This window comes from Girardinichthys multiradiatus, chromosome 10 (genome assembly GCF_021462225.1).
Source record: "Girardinichthys multiradiatus isolate DD_20200921_A chromosome 10, DD_fGirMul_XY1, whole genome shotgun sequence".
Lineage (NCBI taxonomy): Eukaryota > Metazoa > Chordata > Actinopteri > Cyprinodontiformes > Goodeidae > Girardinichthys > Girardinichthys multiradiatus.
This window is the reverse complement of record NC_061803.1, coordinates 19,507,890-19,535,151: the sequence shown is the minus strand read 5'-3', so window position 1 is coordinate 19,535,151 and position 27,262 is coordinate 19,507,890. Positions and strand designations below refer to the sequence as shown.

General features: G+C 39.6%; 1 protein-coding gene across 2 annotated transcripts in view; it reads right to left on the bottom strand.

The window, feature by feature from the left end:
- Positions 1 to 24,623, bottom strand: part of plekhm1 (pleckstrin homology domain containing, family M (with RUN domain) member 1) — a 28,336-nt gene extending 3,713 nt beyond the window's left edge. The window contains exons 1-8 of one of the 2 annotated variants that reach the window (XM_047377734.1): positions 24,439 to 24,623; positions 23,518 to 23,606; positions 20,191 to 20,432; positions 19,382 to 20,041; positions 17,698 to 18,193; positions 15,402 to 15,540; positions 6,124 to 7,098; positions 4,898 to 5,043 (exon numbers count right to left, since the gene is read on the bottom strand). In XM_047377734.1, the coding sequence (XP_047233690.1) occupies positions 4,898 to 5,043; positions 6,124 to 7,098; positions 15,402 to 15,540; positions 17,698 to 18,193; positions 19,382 to 20,041; positions 20,191 to 20,432; positions 23,518 to 23,571 (2,712 nt within the window). In that variant the 5' untranslated portion in view covers positions 23,572 to 23,606; positions 24,439 to 24,623. Of the gene's footprint in view, positions 1 to 4,897; positions 5,044 to 6,123; positions 7,099 to 15,401; positions 15,541 to 17,697; positions 18,194 to 19,381; positions 20,042 to 20,190; positions 20,433 to 23,517; positions 23,607 to 24,363; positions 24,383 to 24,438 lie in introns of those variants that run through there. The other variant, XM_047377735.1, reaches the window with a different exon arrangement.
- Positions 24,624 to 27,262: the final 2,639 nt, after the last annotated feature.

Here is a 27,262-nt window from a genome sequence, read left to right as displayed (position 1 = left end):
AGGAGGAGGAGTAGCAACCATCTTTCAGTCCAATTTATTGATTAGTCCCAGACCAATCAATAGCTACAACTCTTTTGAATATTTAATCCTTAGTTTTCCTCACCAAATTGTAAAGCACTAAAACCACTTCTGTTTGTTGTTTTGTACCGTCCACCAGGCCCTTACTCTCAATTTTTAGATCAGTTTTCAGACCTTTTATCGGATTTAGTGTTAAATACAGATAAAGTTATTATAATGGGGGATTTTAACATTCATGTTGATGCTGAAAGTGATAGCCTAAATATAGCGTTTAATGCTATCTTAGACTCAATTGGCTTTGTACAAAACATTAACAAACCTACCCACCTTTGTCTTCATTCTCTGGACCTTGTGCTGACATATGGCATTGTGTAAAGACATAACAATATTTCCTCATAACCCTGTCCTGTCTGACCATTTCTTAATAACCTTTGAGTTTAATTTAACCGAGTACTCCACACCTGAAAGAAAATTCCATTACAGTAGATCATTATCAGACAATGCTGTAACAACCTTTAAAGAATCTGTTCCACTTTTGATTTCCTCATTATCACAGAAAAGCACAGTGGAGGGCAATAATCTTGTTTCATCCCCTTCACAAATTGATTTTCTTGTTCATAGTGTTACTTCATTATTGCGTGGTGCATTAGACAATGCTGCCCCCTTGAAAAAGAAGGTAATTATTCATATGAGGCAGGCTCCTTGGTTTAATTCAGAGCTGCGTAGTTTAAAGCACAATGTTAGACAATTGGAGAGAAAATGGCACTCTACACACCTAGAGGATTCCTACTTAATCTGGAAAAATAGCCTACTGTTGTATAAAAAGACACTTCACCAAGCTAGAACAGCTTATTTCTCATCATTAATAGAAAAGAACAAGACTAATCCTAGGTTTCTCTTTAGTACAGTTGCTAAACTTACACAGAGTAATAGCTCTGTTGAGCCATCCATTCCCTTAGCTCTTAGCAGTCATGACTTTATGGGATTCTTCTTAAATAAAATTGATTCTATTAAAAAGAAAATCTTTGACATACTCCCGAAGATGATTACTTCATCCTCAGCAAGTGAGACAACATTGGAAGTTACTGTAGAACCTGATCTGTGTTTGGACTGCTTTGATCCTGTGGAGCTTCCTGAGTTATCGGAAATATTAGCTTCATATAAACCTTCAACTTGTATGTTAGACCCAATCCCAACCAAATTATTGAAGGAAGTTTTCCCTCTGATTACCAGCCCCATTTTAGATATAATTAATCTATCTTTAGTAAATGGATATGTACCACAGGCTTTTAAGGTAGCTGTAATTAAACCTTTACTTAAGAAACCTTCGCTTGATCAAGATGACTTGAAAAATTTCAGACCTATATCCAATCTTCCATTCTTATCTAAAATTCTTGAGAAAATAGTTGCTAATCAAATGTGTGAGCATTTACACAGCAATGACCTGTTTGAAGAGTTTCAGTCAGGCTTCAGAGTTCCTCATAGCACTGAAACAGCTCTGCTGAAAGTCACTAATGATATTCTTATGGCCTCAGATAATGAACTTGTGTCTGTACTTGTTCTGTTAGATCTCAGTGCTGCATTTGACACAGTCGATCACAATATTCTCTTAGAAAGGCTGGAATATGCTGTAGGGATCAGGGGAACAGCACTAGGCTGGTTTAAATCTTATCTGTCTGACAGATTCCAGTTTGTTCATGTAAATGATAAATCATCTTTAAACTCCAGGGTTAATTGTGGAGTACCACAGGGTTCAGTACTTGGGCCAATTCTCTTTACTATATATATGCTTCCAATAGGTCAAATTATCAGGCAGCAAAGGATAAATTCTCACTGTTACGCTGATGATACTCAGCTTTACTTATCCATAAATCCTGATGAGTCCAACCAGTTTGATAGACTTTAAGCATGTCTTGAAGATATAAAAACTTGGATAACTTTAAATTTTTTGCTTCTAAATTCAGACAAGACAGAAGTTGTCGTCTTTTGGACCAGTCTTTAAAAAAGAAACTGCTTAGTCAATCACTTAACCTGGATGGTATTAAATTGACCTCCGGTAATAAAGTAAAAAACCTTGGTGTTACTTTTGACCAGGACATGTCATTTAAATCCTATATTAAACAGGGTTCTAGGATTTCCTTCTTTCACCTACGGAACATTGCTAAAATTAGAAATATCCTATCCAGGAGTGACGCTGGAAAACTAGTCCATGCATTTGTCACTTCAAGGCTGGACTATTGTAATTCTTTATTATCAGGATGTCCACAAAATGCAGTTAAAAGCCTTCAGCTGATTCAAAATGCTGAAGCAAGAGTTCTGATGAAAATTAAAAAGAGAGATCATATTTCTCCTATTTTAGCTTCCCTTCATTGGCTCCCTGTTAAATCTAGAATATAATTTAAAATTCTCCTCCTCACATATAAAGCCCTTAATGATCTAGCTCCATTATACATCAGAGATCTGATTGTTCCATATGTTCCTAACAGAGCACTTCGTTCTCAGACTGCAGGTTTACTGGTGGTTCCTATAGTCTCTAGAAGTAGAATGGGAGGCAGATCCTTTAGTTATCAGGCTCCTCTCCTGTGGAACCAGCTCCCGGTTTTGGTCCGTGAGGCAGACACCCTGTCTACTTTTAAGGCTAGTCTTAAAATTTCCTTTTTGATAAAGCGTATAGTTAGAATGGCTTAGGTTATCAGGGAGGGAGGAAAGCTCCCTCCCTGTTGGTTGGAGTAAGGGGGAGTCAGGTTTAGCCTAAACCGGCTCAGTTATGGTTGAGGTGCAAACACACCCTCCATTTCTGCTACCTGTATGACTCCTTCTCTTTTCCAATGGTTATAATCAGTCTGACAGAGAGAGGTATCCCAATCCTTGTGGTTTTTAGTATAACAATGACCATCAGTGGGACCCTTTGTGGGGTTCCTTGAGACGACATTGTTGTAAATAAGCGCCGTTTAACTAAATAATCTGAACTGAAACTATCTGTGTAGTTATGCTGCTATAGGCTTAGGCTGCTGGAGGACATAATGACCACTTTCACCCTCTTTGCTACATTCTCACACTACTCTCCAATTTTGCATTGTTTGCTGTTATTTCAGTTTTCAACTTTGTTCTCTCTTTTCTCTTCCTAGAAGCTACACCTGCCCTGATTCTGTGTCTACCTGTGATACCTTTCTGGAGAGGGGAATCGTCCAAGCTTCTGCTGGCAACAACTTAATGCTCACCCTCTACCGATGATCCACATAGCCCTGTCTTTTAGTGTTTAACCCTTTCTCTCTCCTAGACATTGACTGAGCTTAACTGTAACTAATTATATGTGCTCTCTTTCAGACTAACCTTGAAAACTGGCTCAGAGTTTATCTGTTCTTTCTTTCTAGATGAAACGACTAAAGGAGCTACATCCATTAACATTTACTTTTCCTTCCCATAGAAAGTACTCCTGGATCAGTGCTTCTTTGTTCTTTTTGTGTCTCTGCTCTGTTCTCTCAAACCCCCAGTCGGTCGTGGCAGATGGCCACTCACACTGAGTCTGGTTCTGCTGGAGGTTTCTTCCTGTTAAAAGGGAGTTTTTCCTCTCCACTGTCGCTACATGCATGTTCAGTATGAGGGATTGCTGCAAAGTCAACGCCAGTGACTGTCCACTGTCTCTACATCCTCATCCGGGAGGAGTGAGTGCTGCAAGTCACTGACTGGATGCAATCTGCTGGGTTTCCTTAGATAGAAAAACTTTTTATCCAATTTGAATAAATAACTGAATCTGACTGCACTGTTCACTGGTTAGGATTAATTGGAATGTATGTACCTGACTTTTTCGAAGTGCCTTGAGACGACGTGTTGTGAATTGGCGCTATATAAATAAACTGAATTGAATTGAACTCGGCAACAGCATTTAAAAAGGCCAATCCATCTTTAGTTGTGTTTATCCCAAATTCAGAATTATTTACTTCTCTCTATGCATGCTTCTCAGATTACAGACAGATTTAAAGTTCTGAATATGTATAAACATCTTTCTTTGACATATTATTTAAAGGACATATGTCCTCTTTAAAACCTTTCCTTGTCAATACTGTTCAGGCTTGTAGGTCACAACAGTTATATTAATTTCCATGTCTGAGATTGAGAAATAACAGGAAGAAAAGTACAAAGAAGGGGAGAACTCAGTTGAATGTTGCTAAAGAGTTATAATGTTACATAGAGATATGAATATGGTCACCAATGCATTACACAATGGTCACCCAAGATGAAAGCAGTGATAGCAAAGTCTCCAAATTAGTTTTGATTTTATAAAGTAAAGATTTATAACGTGATGTGTCCAAGGAGCAGGAGGATGTCAGCAAAAATCTTGTCAGAGAGCAATAGTTTGGAGACAACCCAGCCAAGAAATTACCAAAATGAGGAATGACCGCATGTGACTAAAACTGTAAAAGAAGAACCCCAAACAAAACAAAAGAATATTCTGACAGGATTCATGTATACATCATATTTCCAGCTCTACGCAGTATTTTTATTCTGAAGTGCACCAGCGTTAGCACTCCCATTTCTCTAAACAATTGTTTCACCAGAATAGCCTCTTTATATTTAAAAGCTGTTCAGTGGTTGTGTAAAACATAGCTGCATCTGAACATCTCGTTATTTTACACATAATCAGTGTGGCTCAAGACCTTCACACAATGAAGGACTTGAGCAGAAGTTGCACTTTGTTGTTCCGCTTTTAATTTTTCATTTCAACCACCACTGACTTTAGTGATTTCAGTTGAGACAATCTCTACAGCCTGTAAAGCATTTGAATAAACTTCACACATGTTTTAAGTGTTCTGTTTAATGAAATTATCTGATATATAAAGCAGGCATTTTAAAAGTGATCTAAATGACTTTCTGCTACCTCTCGTTGGGTGAGATCCCAGTTGTGCACCATGCGTGATGGGATGATGGTGGTATCCCCCTTGTGGCAGGAGTCACAGAAGTACTGGCCCGAAAACTCACACAGCCTGGCTCTGCCTCTGGATGGGCCAATCTGCTGAGGACAGCCTGTGAATGATACAGTAGCAACACATTAAACTGATATGCATCTAGTGAAATACACACAAGCTCACTGATAAAAAACTACATTGATGGGCATTATTTGTTTTAGGTAATCATACAGCCAGTTTCACATCACATTGAGACATTACGTCACATTTTAAGGATAAAATGTGAGATTTTCCCTTGTGGTACATAGACTGTTTTAAGCAGACTGGCACCAGTTTATTTTGTGAAGCCAGAGTTGTCTTTTGCTCACTGTTTACACAAACATGTAAAACAGAAAAGCAAAAATTAATCATAATGCTACTAAATTAATATACCCTTTTGATTTTTTCAAACGTCGCAAATACGAAGCAAAACATGGAATAACCACCTGCTAAATTTAAAAGTACAGAGTATTCTACAGTTGAACTCTTCTGCTCTTTATAGAGTATCCCCAGTATGACCATTTAATATTGGCGGGTTAACAGTTATAGCATCTACAGTAGTTATAGTATCTGCTCGGGCAGCCACATGGCAGTCATTTGTAGGTATAAGCTAGTTACTGGAATCGAGGTATACCAAAGTTTCAAAACCACAACATTTTGTCATCAAACCATTCCTTTCTGGTCACAAAATACTGAGACATTCACTAAATGCCATTGATATGATTACTATAGCTACAACAATCTGAATCTGAATGACTATTTTGGTAGCAATAGGTATACCTGCTGCTTTTCTGTTTGGAAAAAAGCAATGATTTGATGGTGAATGAATTTGTTTTGAATTTCTGTATTAACATTGCAATACCATAAAAACATGGTAATTAATTAAGGTTATGCCCTGAGAATCTCATAGCAGTCCTCGTCTAGTCGCCACAGACATGCTGGACTTAGCTGTATAACTGCCCCTTTAAAACAGTATTACCTTTGCAAGAGTGCATTTAGTTTTCACACCATGACTGTCTGTTGTTTTTATAACCAAAAATATTTCCAAACAGCAGTTTGTGTTTCTTGTAAGCAACAGGAAAATGTAGATGCCTTCTTTCAGCCAGCTGAGAGACAATGAGAGGCAACATGAGCAAATCATGCAGATTTAAATACAAACCTGTGCATTTAAAGCCCTGAGTGTCAAGCCCCTTTTCTGATGGAACTGTGTAAAGATGTCCCAGAAGTGGTCCATTTTCTTTTAGTCTATGTTGCACCAGTCTATGCAGATTACTATTCACTGCAATGCTTCGAACTGGAACAGGCTCCTCAGCAATTCCATCCTCTCCGCTCTCCAAGTACGAGTCCAGAGCTCCACGGATCAAAGATCTCCAGGAGCGAGCTTCCTCTGGATTCTCTGCCCTGAATCTTAGTGTATCTCTCACAGTCAGGACTTTGAAAACGGCTGGTCCTCCCAAGGACACATCCGGAACAACATCCCTAATTTCAGCAACGGGATGGTTTAGCCACAACACCTTCCTTTCCTCCTGTACCCGAAAGCCTTTGAGGGCCTCCAAGGAAAGGGAAAAAACCAGTGGGGCCCACATCCTTGCTTCAGAATCTGTGGATAGATACAAAACAGCTTCTTTGAGGGCATCTGTTTCCAAGTCAGCAGTTCGAGTCCAGTCAAACTCCTGCAGAGGAGGAGCCGTTTCGCTTGAGTCAGAGGATGACAAGTGTTTCTCAGGGCTTGAGTGAGCAGAAGATGGACATGAAACTGTACGCTCATCCACTCTGTTTTCTCCAGATAGCTGTAGCACTTCCCAATGCTCGTCATCGTGTGGTGCTGGTCGGCATTTGTTCACAGCCTCAACTATACGGTCCACCCAGTCCTCGGCTTCATCCTGATTGGCTGCTCGGAGGTAAAGCCGCTTTCCTGGAAAGGCCAACTCAAAGCGGCAATCTGATGATGTGATACTAATGTCTTCACACCGCAGGAGCGAGCAATTGTCGCAACATTCACGATCCTCTGCATTCAGATACAGTCGGAACTCGAAAGGAGAGAGCTCGCAGTAGTAGTCGCGCCATAATCCCATCGCACCACGTCGTTCCAAGTGGCCGAGCTTCAGCAGACCTCGGAAAGGGTTGGAAAGCCCTGAAAGGCAAACAGAAAGAAAAGAGGGTCACCACAGCTGAAGCATTAAATCCGACTAACTTTTCCTGTTTTAGGGTCAGTTACATTCAGCCAGATTAGATAAAAAGTGGCTCAATAACAACAAAGTCATTGTTTTGGAGTGCCCATCACAGTGTCCTGATTTCAGTGCCATAGAAGATTTTGGGCAGAGCACAAAAGGTGTGTGAAACCAAGATGGCATACAAACCTGACTCAGTTACAGCAGGCTTGACAGGAGAAATGGGACAACGTTTCACAAAACTATTGTGAGAAGGAGACCCAAACTTTTACACATTTTAAAGGCAATTAAACAAATACTAAGAAAATGTACATAAACTTCTGAAGTTGATGTAAAAATTAGGTCAAATTTAGTCTGATTTGTTGTCAGAAAGTGAGAATAAAAGTTATGTTTCTTTTTCTACAGCCTGTTTTCAACAGTATCCTCGCTGTTATAAAACCAACACCAGCAAATCCATATAGCATCCGTAAACTAGATTGTATTACAATAATTATATTGTATTTCATTTTATTAAAAAAACTAATTATTGTTATTGTTAACAATCTTAAAGTGGTGAAAAACACTGTATCTGTTACTGTTAACCTCATCAAGAATGACCAAACAGCTCAGCTACTTCCTTTGATTTCATGTCTTCTACTGAATGTGCATCCGACTCACAAAGCTGACACCTTGCAACAAAACCTCTCATCATATTTCACTGTAATGTGGCCACTCCCTATATGTATGTAACAAAAGTTGCTTTACTGTTTGAGACCAGATGGAAAATACCTGTTGAACTGATTTAGTTTAGGGTTTGGCTGTAATCTCCTTCCACGCTTACATTCCAACAGGGTTTTCTTCCTTTTGTTTGAGTGATCAAAAGTATAACAGCTCCCTCCACATTTGGTGGTACAGTTGGTAAAGATGGTAAAGTGTGATCTATCTTTTATTCCAATTAAATCATCTCACACAGTGTTTTGAATAATCCAACCCAATCAAAAAAAAATGATTGACGGATCCAAGAAAAAAGAATAAGATGCATGAACTAAAACAACAAGTATACTCAGCGCAAGACGAAGAATGCGCTAGCAGACAGAAGGAACATGGATCTGGAGATGCAGAGGCCCAGGCTACGTCCTTTCGCAAGGAAATTAGGTTAAATAGCCAACAAATCAAAAACTAGAAAACCGAAATGATGTCGGACTTAGACTCACCCAAAGGCAACTTTAATAAAACCATGAAAGAAGATCTGAATACCCTCAAACAGGACATCAACCAGCAGCTAAATGAGGCTAAGCTAACTATGCGGGACCAGGGGCTGAAACTTAAGGAGGCCGAGACACAAATAGTGTGTGGTCAGCTACATGTGGTCACCTACAGCTAACAGGGCACAGTACTTGTTGGAACAGAAAAAGATTTTTGATAAGGTATCTCAAATCAAGAGCGAGAAGAAACAATAAGCGCATTTATGGAGTGCCAGAGGGAGAGGAGGGCGAATCCACAACTCAGTTAGTTGAAAATCGGATTTGAAAAGAGGAGTTGAATAAAAAAGGCACAGAGGCTCACATACAGCGAGCACATCGCTCTCTCGGACCCAAGCCGCCTGCGGGTGCACCCCTCATTGAATAATTGTAAACTTTCTCCAAAAAATCAAAGAGAAAGTCCTAAGAAACTTATGACACAAGAAAATCGACATACAAAATAAAGCCTTGTTCTTCGACCATGACCACAAAGCAGCAGTGGTGCAGCAGCACAGAGCCTACAAAAAGATGAAAAGCATACTGAAAGAGAGAGGCATTCAATTTCAGTCCCCCTAAAGCTGCGAATCCTTTGGGACACAGACCCGCAGACCTACAACAGTCCAAGAGAAGCCGCCTGTGAGTTATAACGTCGGGGGTTTGAGGCGAGGAAACCCAAAGAACAAACAGGATTCAACCCTTCTAGATCAGCTGGAAGGTACTTCACCATGGGAGCAGGTAGCTCGGAGGGATATGGAAGGAGCTGTTAAACGTGTACGGGAACGGCTTCAGGAATTTCAACACAAGGTTTGATCGGTTATTTTAGCAATTGTTATTTAACACGTCTCAATGGGATCTCAATTAGTGTAAGTGCTCTGTATTATAGTCATTGCATTGCATCTACAAGGACTAGCAAGCTCTTACTTTGGACGTAATCTGATTTGGACTGGAATGAGCAGCACTCACAACAGGGTTCTTACTGGTTCTAGGAGGGGGGGCCCAGAACCAGTAATAAACCTGGTTCTTACTGGTAAATGAGTGGGGCCTTTCCCCTCATACATTATTGGGACTGAAAACCCAGAGGGTAATACAGGTCCTTCTCAAAATATTAGCATATTGTGATAAAGTTCATTATTTTCCATAATGTCATGATGAAAATTTAACATTCATATATTTTAGATTCATTGCACACTAACTGAAATATTTCAGGTCTTTTATTGTCTTAATACGGATGATTTTGGCATACAGCTCATGAAAACCCAAAATTCCTATCTCACAAAATTAGCATATCATTAAAAGGGTCTCTAAACGAGCTATGAACCTAATCATCTGAATCAACGAGTTAACTCTAAACACCTGCAAAAGATTCCTGAGGCCTTTAAAACTCCCAGCCTGGTTCATCACCCAAAACCCCAATCATGGGTAAGACTGCCGACCTGACTGCTGTCCAGAAGGCCACTATTGACACCCTCAAGCAAGAGGGTAAGACACAGAAAGAAATTTCTGAACGAATAGGCTGTTCCCAGAGTGCTGTATCAAGGCACCTCAGTGGGAAGTCTGTGGGAAGGAAAAAGTGTGGCAGAAAACGCTGCACAACGAGAAGAGGTGACCGGACCCTGAGGAAGATTGTGGAGAAGGGCCGATTCCAGACCTTGGGGGACCTGCGGAAGCAGTGGACTGAGTCTGGAGTAGAAACATCCAGAGCCACCGTGCACAGGCGTGTGCAGGAAATGGGCTACAGGTGCCGCATTCCCCAGGTCAAGCCACTTTTGAACCAGAAACAGCGGCAGAAGCGCCTGACCTGGGCTACAGAGAAGCAGCACTGGACTGTTGCTCAGTGGTCCAAAGTACTTTTTTCGGATGAAAGCAAATTCTGCATGTCATTCAGAGATCAAGGTGCCAGAGTCTGGAGGAAGACTGGGGAGAAGGAAATACCAAAATGCCAGAAGTCCAGTGTCAAGTACCCACAGTCAGTGATGGTCTGGGGTGCCGTGTCAGCTGCTGGTGTTGGTCCACTGTGTTTTATCAAGGGCAGGGTCAATGCAGCTAGCTATCAGGAGATTTTGGAGCACTTCATGCTTCCATCTGCTGAAAAGCTTTATGGAGATGAAGATTTCATTTTTCAGCATGACCTGGCACCTGCTCACAGTGCCAAAACCACTGGTAAATGGTTTACTGACCATGGTATCACTGTGCTCAATTGGCCTGCCAACTCTCCTGACCTGAACCCCATAGAGAATCTGTGGGATATTGTGAAGAGAACGTTGAGAGACTCAAGACCCAACACTCTGGATGAGCTAAAGGCCGCTATCGAAGCATCCTGGGCCTCCATAAGACCTCAGCAGTGCCACAGGCTGATTGCCTCCATGCCACGCCGCATTGAAGCAGTCATTTCTGCTAAAGGATTCCTGACCAAGTATTGAGTGCATAACTGTACATGATTATTTGAAGGTTGACGTTTTTTGTATTAAAAACATTTTCTTTTATTGGTCGAATGAAATATGCTTTTTGGGTTTTCATGAGCTGTATGCCAAAATCATCCGTATTAAGACAATAAAAGACCTGAAATATTTCAGTTAGTGTGCAATGAATCTAAAATATATGAATGTTAAATTTTCATCATGACATTATGGAAAATAATGAACTTTATCACAATAAGCTAATATTTTGAGAAGGACCTGTATACTTACCTACTTGCAGAAGTCAACTTATGTGTGTTTATGTAGAACATGTTTTTCAGTTTGGTGTTCATGTTCACAGCTGTATTCTAAGCTGGAGGTCTGTGTAGGATAAATATTTTGTTCTATTTTTCTTTCTCTGTACAATGACACAGAAACTAATGTCACCTAACATTAACGGACTGGGCAATCCAATTAAAAGAGCCAAGGTTATGATCGAATTGAAGAAGTAATATATGCAGTTTATTTTCCTGCAGACTCATCTTTCACCCCAAGAGAATAAAATATTTGAAAAATTTGGAGACAAGTTTTTTTTCTAGCTCTCATACCTGTAGCCACAAATGAGGTGTAGCAAATCTCATATCAAACTCAGCAAAATTTGAGACATACAGTATGAAGAAATAAAAGGACATAGAGGGCCGCTATGTCATTGTGAAGAGTAAATGTCAAGGTATTGTCTTAACATTCATTAGAATGTTTTCCCCACCAAACAACATTAAATTGTTTCGTTAGGAACTTATTTGACATAATATCATTGGAGGCAGAAGGGATCTGGTTTGGTAGATGCTTGGAGGTCTCTGCACCCTTTACAAAAGGGGTTACACACTATTCAGCCCCACATGCAGTTCATTCTTGAATTGACTATTTTTTCATTAAAAAAAATAGGATTGTTATATTGTTAGACTGCGACATTGGGGTTTCCGACATTTCAGATCACAGTGCTATATTTTTGAATGTTCAGGTAGATACCCTCCAAAAAAATACAGCATGGCATGTTGATGTCAGCATTCTTAACAAGGAAAATATGTTCAAGGACATTAATGAGGAAATCAACATGTTTCTCAAGGAGAATGATATCGGTGAAGTTGGCCCCTTGATTTTATGGGACTCTTTAAAAGCTATCCTACGTGGGAAAATAACTGCAATGATGGCACACCTTAAAAAGAAAAGAATGGAAGAATATAAAGACTATTAACAATTTGAAGGACATAGAACAGAAGTTTGGGATTAATAATAACCATAGTTCACAAAATCAAATAGGAAAAGAAGGCTCCAGCGAGGGGGTTATGGCCCGGCAGTGTGTAGTGTTGACTGAGATGTGGCTTCGCTTTGGTGGAGGGGCTGGCCGGCCGGCCGGCTTGCTTGGTGCAGCGGGGTGTGCCGTGTTTTGGCATCCTGGGGCACTTCCAGGGTTTGGGTGTGGAGTTGGCGGGGTGCCTGGTCCTTGCTGTGCTGTGGTGGCCTTCCTCTAATCCTTCCTTCTGTGGCTCTGGAGTGGGCTGGGGGGTATCGGGGCGGCGGGCTACAGGGTGGTGTGGAGGGGCTGCAGCATGTGGGGTGGGGTGGTTGTGTCCTCTTCTTGGATCTGGGGTCACAGGCATTTGGATCGGCTGAGCGGCGGTGGTAGAGCTGAGCTGGATAATGTTTCTCCTTGGGCTAACGTTGCAGTGGCGGTGATTTGATGTGGATGTGTGTGGATGTGCCTTGCCATCGCCGAGCGCTTTGTGGTAAAAGCAGAATGCGGTGGGGGTGCTAGGAGCGGGACTGTGTGTGGAGCTTGCGCTGTGTGGGTGTGGCTTTGTTGGCTTTTTGGGGATAAGGCTGACCTGTGTGGGTGTGCCCCTGTGCTGTGGGGAAGGGATTCATGGCGTTTAGGTTCGGGGGCGTGTGTTTGATATATGAGTCCTGGTTGGGGGTGGCCATGTGTGGAAATTCATGTTGGGGTTCATTGGGGGTGGGGGGCTCATGGGGTTGGGATCGGAATTCATTGGGGGGTTGGGACTGTTTCATCCTGCAGCTGCTCTGGTTGGCGGCTGGTTTGGACCATGTAGACCCCTCTTTTGTATGTGGCCCCCTCTCCGGATGAGGATGGGGGTCGTTGGGGACTGGGGTTGCGGCGGGGCAGGGGGTTGGGGTATGGGCCGTGGTCACTCAGGTTCAGTCACATGAGGGTGGTAATGTGTGATTGTGACTGTGTGTGCCTGTTTTTTGCGTCAGGTTGGGTCTTGGACTACCTCCTCCCCCATCAAATGGGGGGCCTTTTTTCTCCCCGTCACACTACCTGTTGGTGGTTGGTGTCTCTGCCCGCTGGTGTAATTGTGGTTCGAAGTCCGGGGCTAGGTGCTTTGGTGTGTGCCGGCTCACTCCAGATGGCTTCTTGCCGGGGCTTGGACACCTGGGCTCTGCCGGGCCACTGCTTGGGGAGTGATATGTCCCGGGGTCTCGGGTCTCTGGGTCCATGGCTGGATATGCTCAGGTGTAGACAGCTGCCGGCAGGGCCTGTGGGCTCATCGCTGCAGCTCCCTGGGGATTCTACACTGTGGCTGATGGGTGGTTCCCCTGGGACTCTCTCCCGCTCTTCTCTGGGGGGGGTTGCGGTAGTCCCGGCGATGGTTCTCCTGGGGTTCCTGTGCTCTGGGGGGCCTTTGGATGTCTATGGCTCGGATCTCCTCCGTGTCTGTCCCAGGTTCATGGGGGCAAGTCTGTGGCTCCTCACACTTGCTATTGCATTATTTTTATGGAGAGACCTTGTAAACACAAGCGCATTCACACTCAGACCCACAGGTGTTTAGATTGAGGTGTTAACAGATACACAAATGTTCTATATTGAGCCACATTTACCTCTAAATACATGTTGCATTCAAGTACTGTGCACTTTTTGGTTAAAAAAAACTGTTAATATGAATGTTTCTGCAGGTGTAGGAGCAAGCAGGGTGTTACCTTGTATTCTCTTCATCCTTCTTTCATTCCTCCATACTTTTCTCCTTCTCTCCCCTTTTACTTTTTGCCACACCTCTCTCTCTTTCGTGCTTCTTATTGTTTTTCCTTTTCCTTTCTGTCTTCGTGTCAGTAACAATTGAAATGATCCAAAGCAGTTTCTAATAAAGTTTATTTTATAAATATCAAGCAGAGATTTAAAGAATTAGCTGTAATGTTCCACTTGTGAAAGTAAATCTGTTGGGCTTTTTCTTGGCACTCAGACAACAATTCTGAGTGCTACTTTGGAGGACACAGTTTAAAAAAAAAAAAAAGGATTGGTATAAAATTTGGATTTTAGCACTGACCTCAACAAATTTAGCGCAGTGTAGAGAAATTAAACTGTCAATGGGTCTGTAAATGGGAAGATCAATAACTGACTAAGTTCCTCTTAACAGCAGCCTCTGGCTCAAAGTAGATACTTCAGATCAACATCAGTGGATTAACATAGTGCAAGGCATGGCCCAAATTGAAAAACTGACCTTCATCATAAGGTTGAAAGGACCCATATACCATGGAAAGTGGAAAGAATTTACTTGTTTTATGTGCTCTGACAAGAAATGACTGTTGGGACACAATTCAGAAATTAGAATGTCATCGGCATACATGGAGGTATATTGGATAGCCAATCGAACTTATATAATTGTTTAAGTGTTGAGAATTACTGTGAAAAGCTTTTTTTTTTAAACACTGCCAAGAGAGTACAGCCTTGTTATGTTTTAGATAATTGCTTCCTCCTTCCACTCATTACTTTTTGTTTGTATTCTTTTATTTCTATGTATTGTCTAGATCGCTATTAAAAATATAAAAACAAAAGTTATAAAAAGGAAAAAACGAGCATGGCATTTAAGTAACGTGAATGTGTGTTGATCTTTGTAAGTCAGAAAGTGGCTAAAAGAAAATACCTGCTAACCTAAACTTGCTAAACAGGGTCCTTGTTTTTAAATGTACAATATGATGCGTTGCTACATTCCTAAGCCATTCCCATTTTTTTCATATTTTGCTACAAGTGATGAATGGTTCTTTGGGCTTACTGGACCTACTTAAAAAAAACTTTGTATTTTGGCATTTTTCATTGCCCAAAAACCTGTCACAACTTGCCAAGATGTTCAATGTGCTACAAAAAGGTCAATATGTCTAAGGAAACCTTAACCAGTTTCTTTTGACAATTTTGGATATTTCATTTTTGGTGAAAGCCCAAGAAGATGTAAATGGTATTTGTATGGTTTTAAAACTGTTTTATTTAATAAAGGCTAAATACAAATAAAGATGCATTTTTATTCAGCCCCGCTGACTCAGTAGATTGTACATTCCACCTTTCACTGCAATTAGATTAGCAAGTCTTGTGGGGTATGTCTCTACCAGCTTTGCACATCTAGAGACATTTCACATCATCGAGTTTGCAGCATGCAACATGAAAAATGGTTAAAAAGTTGAACACTTTTGTAAAGCTCTGTATGTGTTCCAACTCTAAAAATCAACAGTATACAATATTGTTAGTTATTTATGTATGATTAATGTTTGCTAACAAGGGGCTTGTAATTGCAGTGGCTGTGCTAATCTGCACCTTTTAAGTTTTCAGTTATTTTAAAACTCAAAGTATGTGTAAAATACCTATTTGTCTGCGATGGACGACACTGGGAGGAGACTGGGAAGCCTTAAGGTCAGCTGTGGGAGACGCCTCCTCATTATCGGGCACCTCTTCCAGGTGAGGCTTGTAGATATCGTCCTCAGAAATCCAAGAATGTGAATGCTAAAAAACAGATTTTTATTTTTTTTACCAAGTTATAAAAAAAATACAACAGCCCACTCATATTTAAAAACACACATCAGCTGTGACATTTGAGCAGACCACTGTGAAATGTGTTCCTGTTAAATCATGTGTCTGAGGTTGGTGTATGAAACTTTGACAAAGTTGAGTATACATGACTGCATATTTATCACTCATGGCAAACTTTAGCAGAAGAGCCAAAGTGAAGAAACAAAAGCACAACTTCTGTGTTTGGGGAAAGCGTTACAACACATCCTTAAGCCGTTCCTATTTGGAAATCCCAAATTAACATAAAATAAAGGGTTTTGACTTTTCTAGCAATTATTCCAAAGTGCAGCAGAGTAAGTTTCTGTCCTGCCACAGGAACAGTTTCATTTCTGATCCACACAGCGATGGCATACTGACAGAGACATTCATGGTCTTATAAGGAACAGAAAGGTTTTTTTTTTTTTTAAATTAAACAAACTGGACTAATGAGACAACTCATGATCTTCCACAGCCAGAATCAACATTTTCCAGGTTTTTTTCAGATGCTATTTTGATTTTTCCACCATGAAACACTGAAAATACCTTTAAACATCCTGTTTGTCATTTCCTCATAAGGAAACACAGTAGCAAGCCTTATTTTTGGATTACTTTCAATCCACTGAAGCTATGATACTTGAATATGGGTCCTCCTCTGATTGATAGGGTGTAACATGAACCTGGCCTTTTCATTTCTAAAGAAACTCTGCTTTCCTGCTTACTTCAAATGACCTGCTAGATTTTTATTATGGAGGCAAAACAGTCTAGACGAAAAAAAAAAAAAAAGAAATACTAAAAGCATTAAGATAGTCTCTCAAAATAATGATGCCTTTCTCACATTCAAAACTATTGTTCTGTTTATATAAATCTACTTGCAGCTACACAGGACTCTCTTGGACACAACACATGAGATAATTAAAGTTAATCACTTCATTCCCTTCAAATATAATAATCCATAATTAATCATAGTGATGTTCAATGCTGAATATTTATTATGTCAAAATTCTGGTTGTGCAACTGGTCTCATCCTGTGAAGCTACATATTTGTCTAATATATATATTTCATGTGAAAAGGAACTCCAAGCATACAGTTTTTGTAAAAAAATTAAAATCTTTAATGTCACTGAGTAAAAACTCTTTCTAATTGTCTAACTTCAGGCTCACTCCTCCTCATTGGATAGCTAAGATGATGAACAGCCAAGTTCCTCGAAGTTCTGCTGTGGATTGGTCGTTTGTTCCCGGCTAACTTGGTTCTAGGAAGCACTGCGAGTGCACTCCTCAAAAATTAACATGACCTTTAAACAGTAAAGCCCAACCTGATTGAATCAGTCGCCAGGATGAAAGAATTGTTTCACCATCATAGACTATGTTAAGTTCTCTGCGTGTCACCATTTCTGTATTTTTCTCTCATCCCAGAGAGTTGTTTGAGCCTTTAGAAACGTTTTCCTGAGCAGGCAAGCACTCTTAACATTAATATCCTTCTGGATCCAACGTGCAGGTTCTCTTGCTGGCACCAAAGAGACTACAGCCAGTGTCCGGTTTACAGGTGACCTCTGCGGACCGACTGAAGCAGTACCGTCCACTGTGTGTGATGTGTCCTAAGCCAGCGGCCTGCATATCTGCTGAGATACAGCCATGGTTCCTCGAATGTCCGGAGCAAATACTGATGTTGATGTTGGTAGATTCTCAGGACAAACTTTCATTTTTCTTCTCCCAACTTCTTCAATTCTTTTTCCAATTGTAAACTCTTTTTTCCCATTAAAACTTTCATGTGGTCATAAAACTAGGCACATCAAAAATAATCTTCCTCTTAACACCAATTAAACAGATACTTGATCATTTAAAGAAGTTGTTGGCTTGTTCTCCCACCCCCATCTAACTTTAAGTCAGGAAATTGTGTGTATTTTAAAATTACATTATCTTGTTTCGATTTATTATAATTTCCTTGTTTCTTAGTTAATCGGGATTGCTGTTTATTTGCTTTAGCATTAGTTGAGCACAATAATAATCAGTAGAAATTAATTGCTAGACATAGCTTTTCCATAGATGAGATGTCTGTAGATGTTCTTTATCTGTGGTTTTCACCTAAGAGTAATATTTTTCCCATGTACTTACTGAGAGTGAATCTGTGGACAGTTTCCTGGTGATGATACTCGCTGAGCGCTGTGATCCTTTGCGTGTTTGTGATTCGGAGCTGTTCTTCTCTGAACTGCCTGTTTGCTTTATTTCCTGAACCGGCTCCGCGCTTTCCTGAACCACAGTCACGTGTTCTTCCTCCACACGCTTGACAGATTCATGAACGGAGGAGAGCACTGCTGCATCTGACCATAAATCAGAAGAGTTACCATTGCAGATTTCATGTGGTTCCTTGACATGAGGTTGTTCATCACCGGATGGCATCTGGACACAGGGTGGAGGTGGCTCTGGGTCGGAATTTTGCAGCTGTTCTGCAGGGTCTAGGAATGACATATCCTGGCCTTGGTTCTCGCTGTCTGAGCCGCTGAATGTTGTGTTTTCTGAGAAAAGTTCGCCTCCTGTGCTGGAGACGAATGAGTCTTCGCGCATCGAGTCCTGACTGCACTGTCCACTCTCCTGGAAATCAGAGAGCACACTGCAGAAACACACAAGTCAGGGCAATTTCCACAAACATTCAGAAATTTATTATACATGTATATTGTCATAAGTTTCAATATATGAAATGAAAGCCTCAACATATTGCATAAAAGCCATTTTGATAGAAATTATCACTGTAAAGCCGATAAGCATATGGGAATATTGATCAATCCTAAAATCTTTACTTATTTTGACTGACTGACTGATTGATGACTGACTATAATTTTGTTAAAGTTAGTGTTTTTTCCAATACTATTTTATTTAATAAATAAACATATAATAATTTATGTATACATTTTTATTATTTGTTTATTTATGTAATTTTTCAACTCCTAAACATTTAGCTTAGAGCCTCTGAAAGGAAAACTGCCAAATCATGACCGTAAAGAATATATACAGATATTCCACTCCACGCTTTCTCTATTATCCTGCATGTAAATTACACATGTTCAAGTCCTTAGCGTTTAACAGCAAATTTCAAACAAAGATGCCACACAGACATTGAACCATTACACAGTAAATTGAAAAAGCATGAAATCAGATCTGTTACTGCAAATCACAGCACACAGAAAATGCAAAAATTGGATCTAAATGTGCCCTAATTAGAGGTGTAAAATCCATCATTTCTTTCACGCCTATTTAAATAAACTAAAATAAGTACATTTTATTAAGTACGTAAACAGGCTATTTCCTCTCCATTTTACAGGTGATGTTTGGTTGATTTTCTTTTCTAGAATCACAGTGACTCTAAGCATAACTAGAGTCCAGAACTGCGTCTGAGTTGTGGACAAGACCTTACAATTTTGCAACAGCATGAGCAAATATTGAGCATGTGGAGTACAAAAAAAAACTTCTAAGAATACTGAATGTTGTAATGGTTTCTAAAGGCGTTTCAACAGAGTATTAGTTTACCGTTGTGCTATATTTATACAACCAGTTTGCTGGCCTTTTTTCCTTTTTTTTATCTTAGCCCTTAAAGGTTTATTTTTTTACTTGAATTATACCATATATGTCACATTAAAGTTGGGAATATTTTTTTAATGATTTATTATAGTCGCATGTCGTTTAAACGTTTTAAACTCTGGCCATTTCAAAGCAAAAAAAGCTAAAATTTTTACTCTAGCTATTAAATGCTTCCCCAGGCCGCATGTTTTCACATAACCAAAGAATAGAAAAACAAACATACTCTTTATGGTGCCTTTTGGTGCCGTTTTTGACATTAATGGGTGCTTCCAGGTCACCTGAAGACCACGGCTCTCCAGTCGGGCTGCGGAGGTCCTGTCCCTGCAGGAAGCTATCAGAGCTCAGGCTGGAGGAGAGCTGGGAGGACCCTGTGGTGTCTAGACTCAAATTAGATGAGTGAAGTGCTGTCTTTTCTCCTTGTAAAATTCCGGTTCCGCCGGAAAGAAACATCGGGCAAACTCTCTTCACATCCAATGCATCCGACGAACCCGACGACTGAGACAAAGTGTCCCACGATTCCTTACGAACTGGCTTTGAGGTGAGATGGCCTCCGCCATTGAGGTCGTCCGCCTGGGACAGTGGGCAGAGTCCAGCAAGAGCCAGAGGGGTGGTGGTCCATTCATTAAGGACGGCCGACTTGTAAGACAAGCTAAATGTAAGCGAAGCCAGACCCTGGAGGTAGCTGAGCAGAACTTCACGTTCTTCTTCATTCAGGAGCAAGGCACTGGGCTGATAGTGGGCGCGCAGCATGGAGTCCTCCCGAAACAGAGACAAGAGGTAACACTCTAGAAGGCCGTGGTTCAGGGCTAACCGCAGCCATGCTCTGCACCGGCCCACTTCTGTGCTGAGATAGCTGATCTTCTCCAGCTCTGTGATCACGTCACTGTAAATTTTTTTACAGACAGCTTAAGATATTTACAGATGGCAAATATAGTTTTTTTTTTTCAATAAATACAACATCTGTTTGGTGTTTTCAAGGTCAATTAATATGAATGATATACACTCTGTTTTCTGCTTCCTGTTTCGACTTACCGGTGGGTGACCGTCTTGAGGAGGCTCCAGAAATAAGGCTGAGGGAGGACTCCTCGGTCCCCTTTCTTACTCCGGCCTCCAGCTTCGGAGCGGATATATTTGCTCTTGATACCATGGATGAAAATGGCCTCCAGGGCCGAGCAGAGGAGGTTAGCATTCCCGTCCTCACTGGTGACCACACCGTCTGATGTCACATATCGTTTCTGGAGGGCTTTAAGAGACAGGGCGAACTTTTCTTTGATCTATGTGACAACATAGAAAAGACAGACACATCAACTTCATTTTTTTTCTCCTCAAATGAAATCAAAGCAATAGGTGAACATGATGAGAGGCAGCTTGCTTTAAAACGTTTGCACAGAACTGTACAGTGGTTACAGTTTGTTGTCAAAGCTCTATTATTATGAAACCTAGACTGTAGCTTAAGTAATACCATGTCAGTGTCAGGTGATATGGAAGGAAGGAAGGAGATCATAAACATAAAAACCGATGCAACGTTGCACAACATTTTTTGGAAAAAGCTGATTCTTTTAAACAAACCTGTGATTTTCACTCTGGGGACTGAAGAGGCTTTCTGCTGCACTTAGACTAACAAACTGATTTTAAAGCAATTAACCATCCTCAGCATCTATTCTAAGTGTCACCATGTCTTCATAACTCAAAAGTATATATAAGAGAGATAATGTAACAAGTCAGCAGCATGAAATTATTTTAATTAAGCATCTGTCAAAGTTTAGAGAGGAAAGATCTAGACTTTCTTCCCTGTTTTCCTGTTTTTTTCTAAAACAACCAATGACAATTATATGTCTAGGAGTGGGAAATACGGCAAAAATATAACATTTTTTAATCTTCATGTAAAAATACAACGCTGAAAGAAAGACACGTAACAAAAATGCACAAAGATTTGAATTTTGCCAACTTTTATGAAGTATGACTGGTCTTATTAGTACCTTGCAAAAGTGTTTATAACCCCTTGAACTTTTTACTCATTTAGCTGCATGTATTTTATTAGAAATTGATGTGATAGACCATCTCAAATCATAAATAATCATGAAGCAGAGAGAAAGAAAACCACAGTCCTCTGTTTTACTTCTCTGATTAATGTGTTGTCAGTATGGTTAGATGACTAGTCTTGGTAAGAAAATATGGAAAGACAAATCAATATAATACACAACCCTTTACAAATACTAGTCTGAGAATGCTAAGACAAACTCCCAATATAAAGCGGTAAAAAAACCCAAAAAAAAACACTGGTAAAATGCTTTTTTGCTGCTTAAAAGATGGTTTATGAAGCCAAAAAAGGAGCATAAAACAGCAAAAGGCTGAAGCTGCTTTAAAGATGATTTCACAATCTATCTTCTTTGGCAGGTCATTAACATGTTTTTAATCTTCACGGTCTAATATTGCCGTATAATCTAACGCTACATATTACTTCTCCACAAGTTGCTGAACCTCATCTTTAAAAAGTGAGCCCTCTCGCTTTTACTCAGTTCCTCCTCAAAACTAAAATAACCCAAAGAGTTTATTCTCACAGGAGAAGATCACAGTTTTGATCTGATGGACAATCAAACCTGCATGGCAGCAAAATATGGAAATGGGAAGTTCAACAGGGATTATGCAAGCAAAGACAACATTTCTGACAAAAATGTATGTGGCTGATATCTATTTAGGGTAAAAGAAAATTAAAAAACTAATCTCATCACATCACATTTCCCCAGAGCATCTCAAAAGCATAAATCCAGAAAAAGAGGAAAAATAAAAATTTATCAAAATGCAGAAATGTACCAAACTGGATTACTTAAAAAAATGTTTGTTGTTCAAGTGACTCAGTTTTATGAAGCAGCGTGTAATAGCCAAGTAGAGGTAATACAAAAAAACAAGCTTAACCACAGAGCTCTGTACATTTCCTGCTATCTCTCTCACGCACTGCTTCTGGTTATCTTATAAAATAATCACTGATTGGTCACATACAGGCTGGTTTAGGCCCCTGCAAAAAAACAGTGAACAAATGATTTAACAATCAAACACCTAACAGCCAACCAGAGATTTTTCTTCTCAAATATTAAGCGTGACACGGTTGGAAAAAAAAGGAAAGAGAAAAAATGTTAGTGAGCTATAATCTTTCTTCCAAAGGACTAAGGGTATAAAATTTAAATCATCTCGATTTTAAAAGTACAGATACCTCTGTTTCATAACCTGCCGGATTTCTCTGTATTAGTACATTTTCAGAAATCATTATCTTATTTTATTTTAAACCTTCTATTGCAAAGACACATCAATTGTCATTTTACCAAGAAATTAGAAGAAAAAAAAAAAAGAGTACATTGTTGGTATTGCAGTTTTTCCAGAGAAATCAAGATAAGCTAACAGTCGTATTGGGAGGTCAGAGTTTTATTAAATCAGTGACCGATGCATCTCAGCTTAAAATGTAAAACTGCACAATTAGGAAGCACACGGTTAAACTAGTGGATAAAAAGGGAACTCTCTGTACATTATATTGGCTATGGAATATAATAAGAATATGAGTTCATTTTTAGAATTACTGACAAATCAAGGTCTGTTCTTACACATTTTCATAAAATGTACTTCCCCGATATTATTTATATATCAACTCTGCAGCTTGTCCTGTCTATTTAACTGGGTTTCTGGAAGCTGCAGTAAGTTAAATTTAAAAACTTAAAAAAAAACTTTAAAAGACTATCATGATTTCAATTTAAGACTTACATGAATTTGAAAAAAAAAGTTAATTTATTAACTTATATATACCCTTTTCAGCTTTTCTTGGTGTTTTTGGCTCAAGCATTGGAGTCGTTTTTGATTTTGCACTTAAGTTAAAGTAGATTAACACCTTGCACACAAGCAAGACTCACTTAAATGCTTCACTTTCCTGAAGTGGTCGCATATGAGATACAAAGAATATTTTTCTCTAACCAAACTACTCTAAGCCAGTATCTGCAGATGATTTATTTTGCTGGTTTGTGGGAAAGACTGAAAATTGGATGGTAATTTCCTTCTGACAATCTTAAATTGTAACTACTAAAGAATGGACACATTAACACTTTTTAAGTTTACATTTAAGACTTTTTAACCCTGTTTAAGTTAATAGTGTTGTGATAAAACTGTAAATACTGTAAGTCACAGGGAAAAAGAAGAGCTCTAAAGGGTTACTGGATGTTCTAGAGCACAATTAGAGCCACAAAATAACAACAGGTTTTCCTGTGTGTCACAATCCCTTCACAAGAAGCCATACCCTTTTTAAAAGAAGTAAAAACGAATGTTAACTGAGACACATCTTTGCATACAAATGAAACGTTTTGGATTTCTTTTTACCTGTTTGACATCTTTAGCCTCCGGTTGCTTTTCTGGCATCTGTGTGGCAAGCATGGCACCTTCAGGGAAGGTTTATTCTCACATGGCACCTTAGAACAAACAAAAACTAATCAAAACACTTGTTTACACTTAACTGTGGTCAACTGACTGCTGAACGTACATCTGGTTTACAGACTAAATAACTTAGCAAAGCCAGTTTCGTTTTTTGTTTTTTTGTTTAAAAAAAAGCTCTTGTTCCAGGCAGAGGATCATACTTATGTCCTTATCATGGGACTGTGCTCTGTGATATATCTGCAGTTTCTCTGTCTCTGTGAGTAACCGCTTTGTAACTGAGTCATGTGAGGCACTGATTAACGATCCTGCCTGACTGCAGGGAAGTAGCTACAAAAGCTTCAAAAATAACTTCCTCAATCAAACAAAGAGCTCTGAAAAAATAAAAAATGTGGTTCTAATACAGCATGCATGGTAGGTTTCCTAAAAATTAAACGCAAACATGAATGATTTTAACCTTGTCTGAGCTACACTGCAACCACAAAAAGCTGTAAGTTAATTAAATAAAGCAAAGCTATATCAATCGCCAAAGGAAAATTAACAGAACAACAGAGGAGGAAAGTGTTCTGAACGGCGTTGCATCCTCTTTTAAATAAATAACATTAAAGATTGTTTACAATGCCACTTTAAATAATAAATCTTCAGATTTGTATGAAGCTATGTGTCTTTAAGCTTCAGCAAGACAAAAAACAAATAATTTACTAAACAAACAGAAATCATAAATAGCCTCTCTAAACTATGGCTAACACACTCGGGACACTAGGAGATTAAAACGTTATCCTAGCTGTAACCTACATGCCACTTTAGAGCAGCGAACCAGCGTCAAACTAGCCCATCGGTTAGCTAAGTTCCAGAAACAATTTGGCTAACCTGTCCCCGATCTCCAAAAAAACACCTCCGTATTCTTCAGGAACTTGTTGTAAACTAAATGAAAGGGCATTCAATGCCTAAACGAATCTTAGTGCGTACAGTCGCTTTCCATATTTTTCTGTTAAACCAGCCTAAGCTGAAAGATATACATCCTCAACAACAAGCGACTCCTCCTCCTGTTGCTGTCAAACTGAGAACTGAGGCATCACGGGAAGTCTAACGAGCTGTGATGCCTTCAATGGCTTTCTTAGAGGGAGTAAAACTGATTGCTCAGCACAAGTGCAACATTTTACAGAATAAAAACATTTTTTAAGATTCGCATCTACCGTGACCACACCCTAAAATTTTTGTAGGATGTTTATAGTACTAATAGGATTTTACGTCTTCACTTTCGCCTACACATATAAAAACATCATCGTTATTAGCAACATCATTACCCATACTCGTGGTTTTGTCTGAGTAAAACATCCTTTCCTCTAAGCTTTGCCGCTTAATAATATTTAAATAAACGTCAATATTTTTTTATTTCCCAAGGAAGTGAAAGTAAATTAGCAGCAACAATGCTACAAATGTTATTTTTGAAGAACAATTGCTTCTTACAAGTAACACCTAAACGCCTCACCCGAGCTGTGTTGTTGATCTAGCAAGATGAGAACTTCCTGTTCTGACACAGTGAAAACAAAACTGAGCAAGTTTAAACCATACACTTCGCCAGCTATAAATAATTCCAGCATTAATAATGAATGAAATCATCAGTAATTATTTGTAAATATAAATATCTATGACATAGTAAAATGAACATTGTTGCTCCAGCACTAATAAGCCAGTTTCAACACTAACCCAGTGAACGATGTTAGGAATAACCTTTATTAATATTACTCATAGCTGTTTTTCCCATTTATACCATAGTGATATAAAGCATTGGTCCCAATGTTTCCCTTATGTTAGAATAGGATAAGAATGCTCATCGACACACATTGCAAGGATAAATGGCCAAAGGTTTGTCATGAACGACATGAGACTGGGGCACTGGGTTTGATAGTAGAGCAGCCGGTGACTGGTTTGATTATAACGGCACACTTAGATTAAGGATGGACACCCGCTACTACACAACTTACCAGATAGACACCACAATGGTGACACATAGTCTACTGATAATCACTGAGGGAGGACACATCCATTGCATTGGAGTGCCAGATATAAAACTGCATATGACCTTCTATTGAGGCTCTTTCGTCATCCTCTAACAGACGGTGACGGTCCGAGAGGGGAGCCTCAGCGCTGATCTCTGTAATCATTCCTCAGCCTAATTTAGATTAAAGGAGCTGAAAGTTAGAAGCTGTTTGAGAGTCGTTCATTTAAGAGTTAGTGTTAGATAGAGTGTGTGATCGCTTCTGGGGTCCAAGGACCGGAGGAACTCCGAGACGTCTGACCACCAACAGGGTGCGGTAGCTCGGACAACATATGGTCCCACCCTGTACAGTGTAAAAGTTCCATTGATCTCTTTGTTGGAATTTCAGAGGTAATTTTACTCCAGTTAGAGTTGATTTATCATATTGAGCAAACGTAGATTTACAATTGTTAGAGTGGGTCATGTTTTATTCAATAACTACAATTAACTAACTGGAGCAAAATTTAATCTGAACTGCAGAGTAACTGCATCCTTCTTTGCAGAACGGTTTGAATTGAGCCCCATCAGGGGATTTTAGAGCATTAACAGTCTGTTTAAGGTCACACCACTGCATTTCAACAAGATTTTAGTGCAGACTCAAACTAGAAATAAAAGAATAGAAATATGCTTTATTGTCCCTCAGTGGGTAAATTTAGGTGTTCCAGCATCAAAGTGACAAGTAAACTAGAAGCATTCAGATTCACACAATGGTAAAAATATTAAAACAAAAAACAAGAATAAGAGGCTGTACAGTAAGGGCAAATTTACAACATAGGAAAACTGTGCTGTGCAATTATTAAAAAATAGCACACTCAAGTGCAAAAAATCATTTCAAAAATTTACAAAATGTGCATGTAAGGTTACTCCTAAAGCTTAATAATGTTTTTTGAGTGATATCAGTGGTGGAAATGCTGGTGTGCTTAGGACCATTGTCCTGCTGCATAAGCCAGGTGTCCTTGAGTTTAAGTTCATAAACTGATGGCCGGCCATTCTTCAGGAATTACTAGAGAGCAGAATACATGGTTCCATCAATTACAGCAGTTCATTCAGGTCTTGAAACAGCGAAGCTGGCCCAGACCATAAGACTGCCGACAATGTTTAAATCTCAGTTTTTTTGAGATTTAAACATCTCTGATGTTTTTTCTGAAATTCTGTGTCAAGTTTATGCCATATGTAATGGGACACACACCTTTAAATAAATCCAGCTTTCTTCTCCTGAGACCACATACTACTTTTACCAATAGTCTTGGGGATCATCCCAGTTAAGTTAATTGTCTGCTGAACTTAACTGGGACAAGTAAGGCCGGCAGTGATCAAGCTGTTGTTCTGGCTTCTTTTGTGATCTCCTAAATAAGTTGTTGTTCTTGGAGTAATTATGATAGGTCGGCCACTCCCATGAAGCATCACCACCGTAACTGCTCTCTCGTCATCTCCCATCTGTTCCTGAATAATGTGCTATTTTTTAAGATGTTTCAGACTAATTCATTATGAGACATTATTTTCTATGAACAAAATATTTTGGTTAAATTAGTCAGAACGTTTGGATCTGTTTGCTGTTTTACCAAGACTCTCGAATGTGCCTGTAACTTCTTCAATCTATGAATGAGATTAACAGCTCAGTTTTCTGAAACACTCCCTGAAACTCACTAGTTA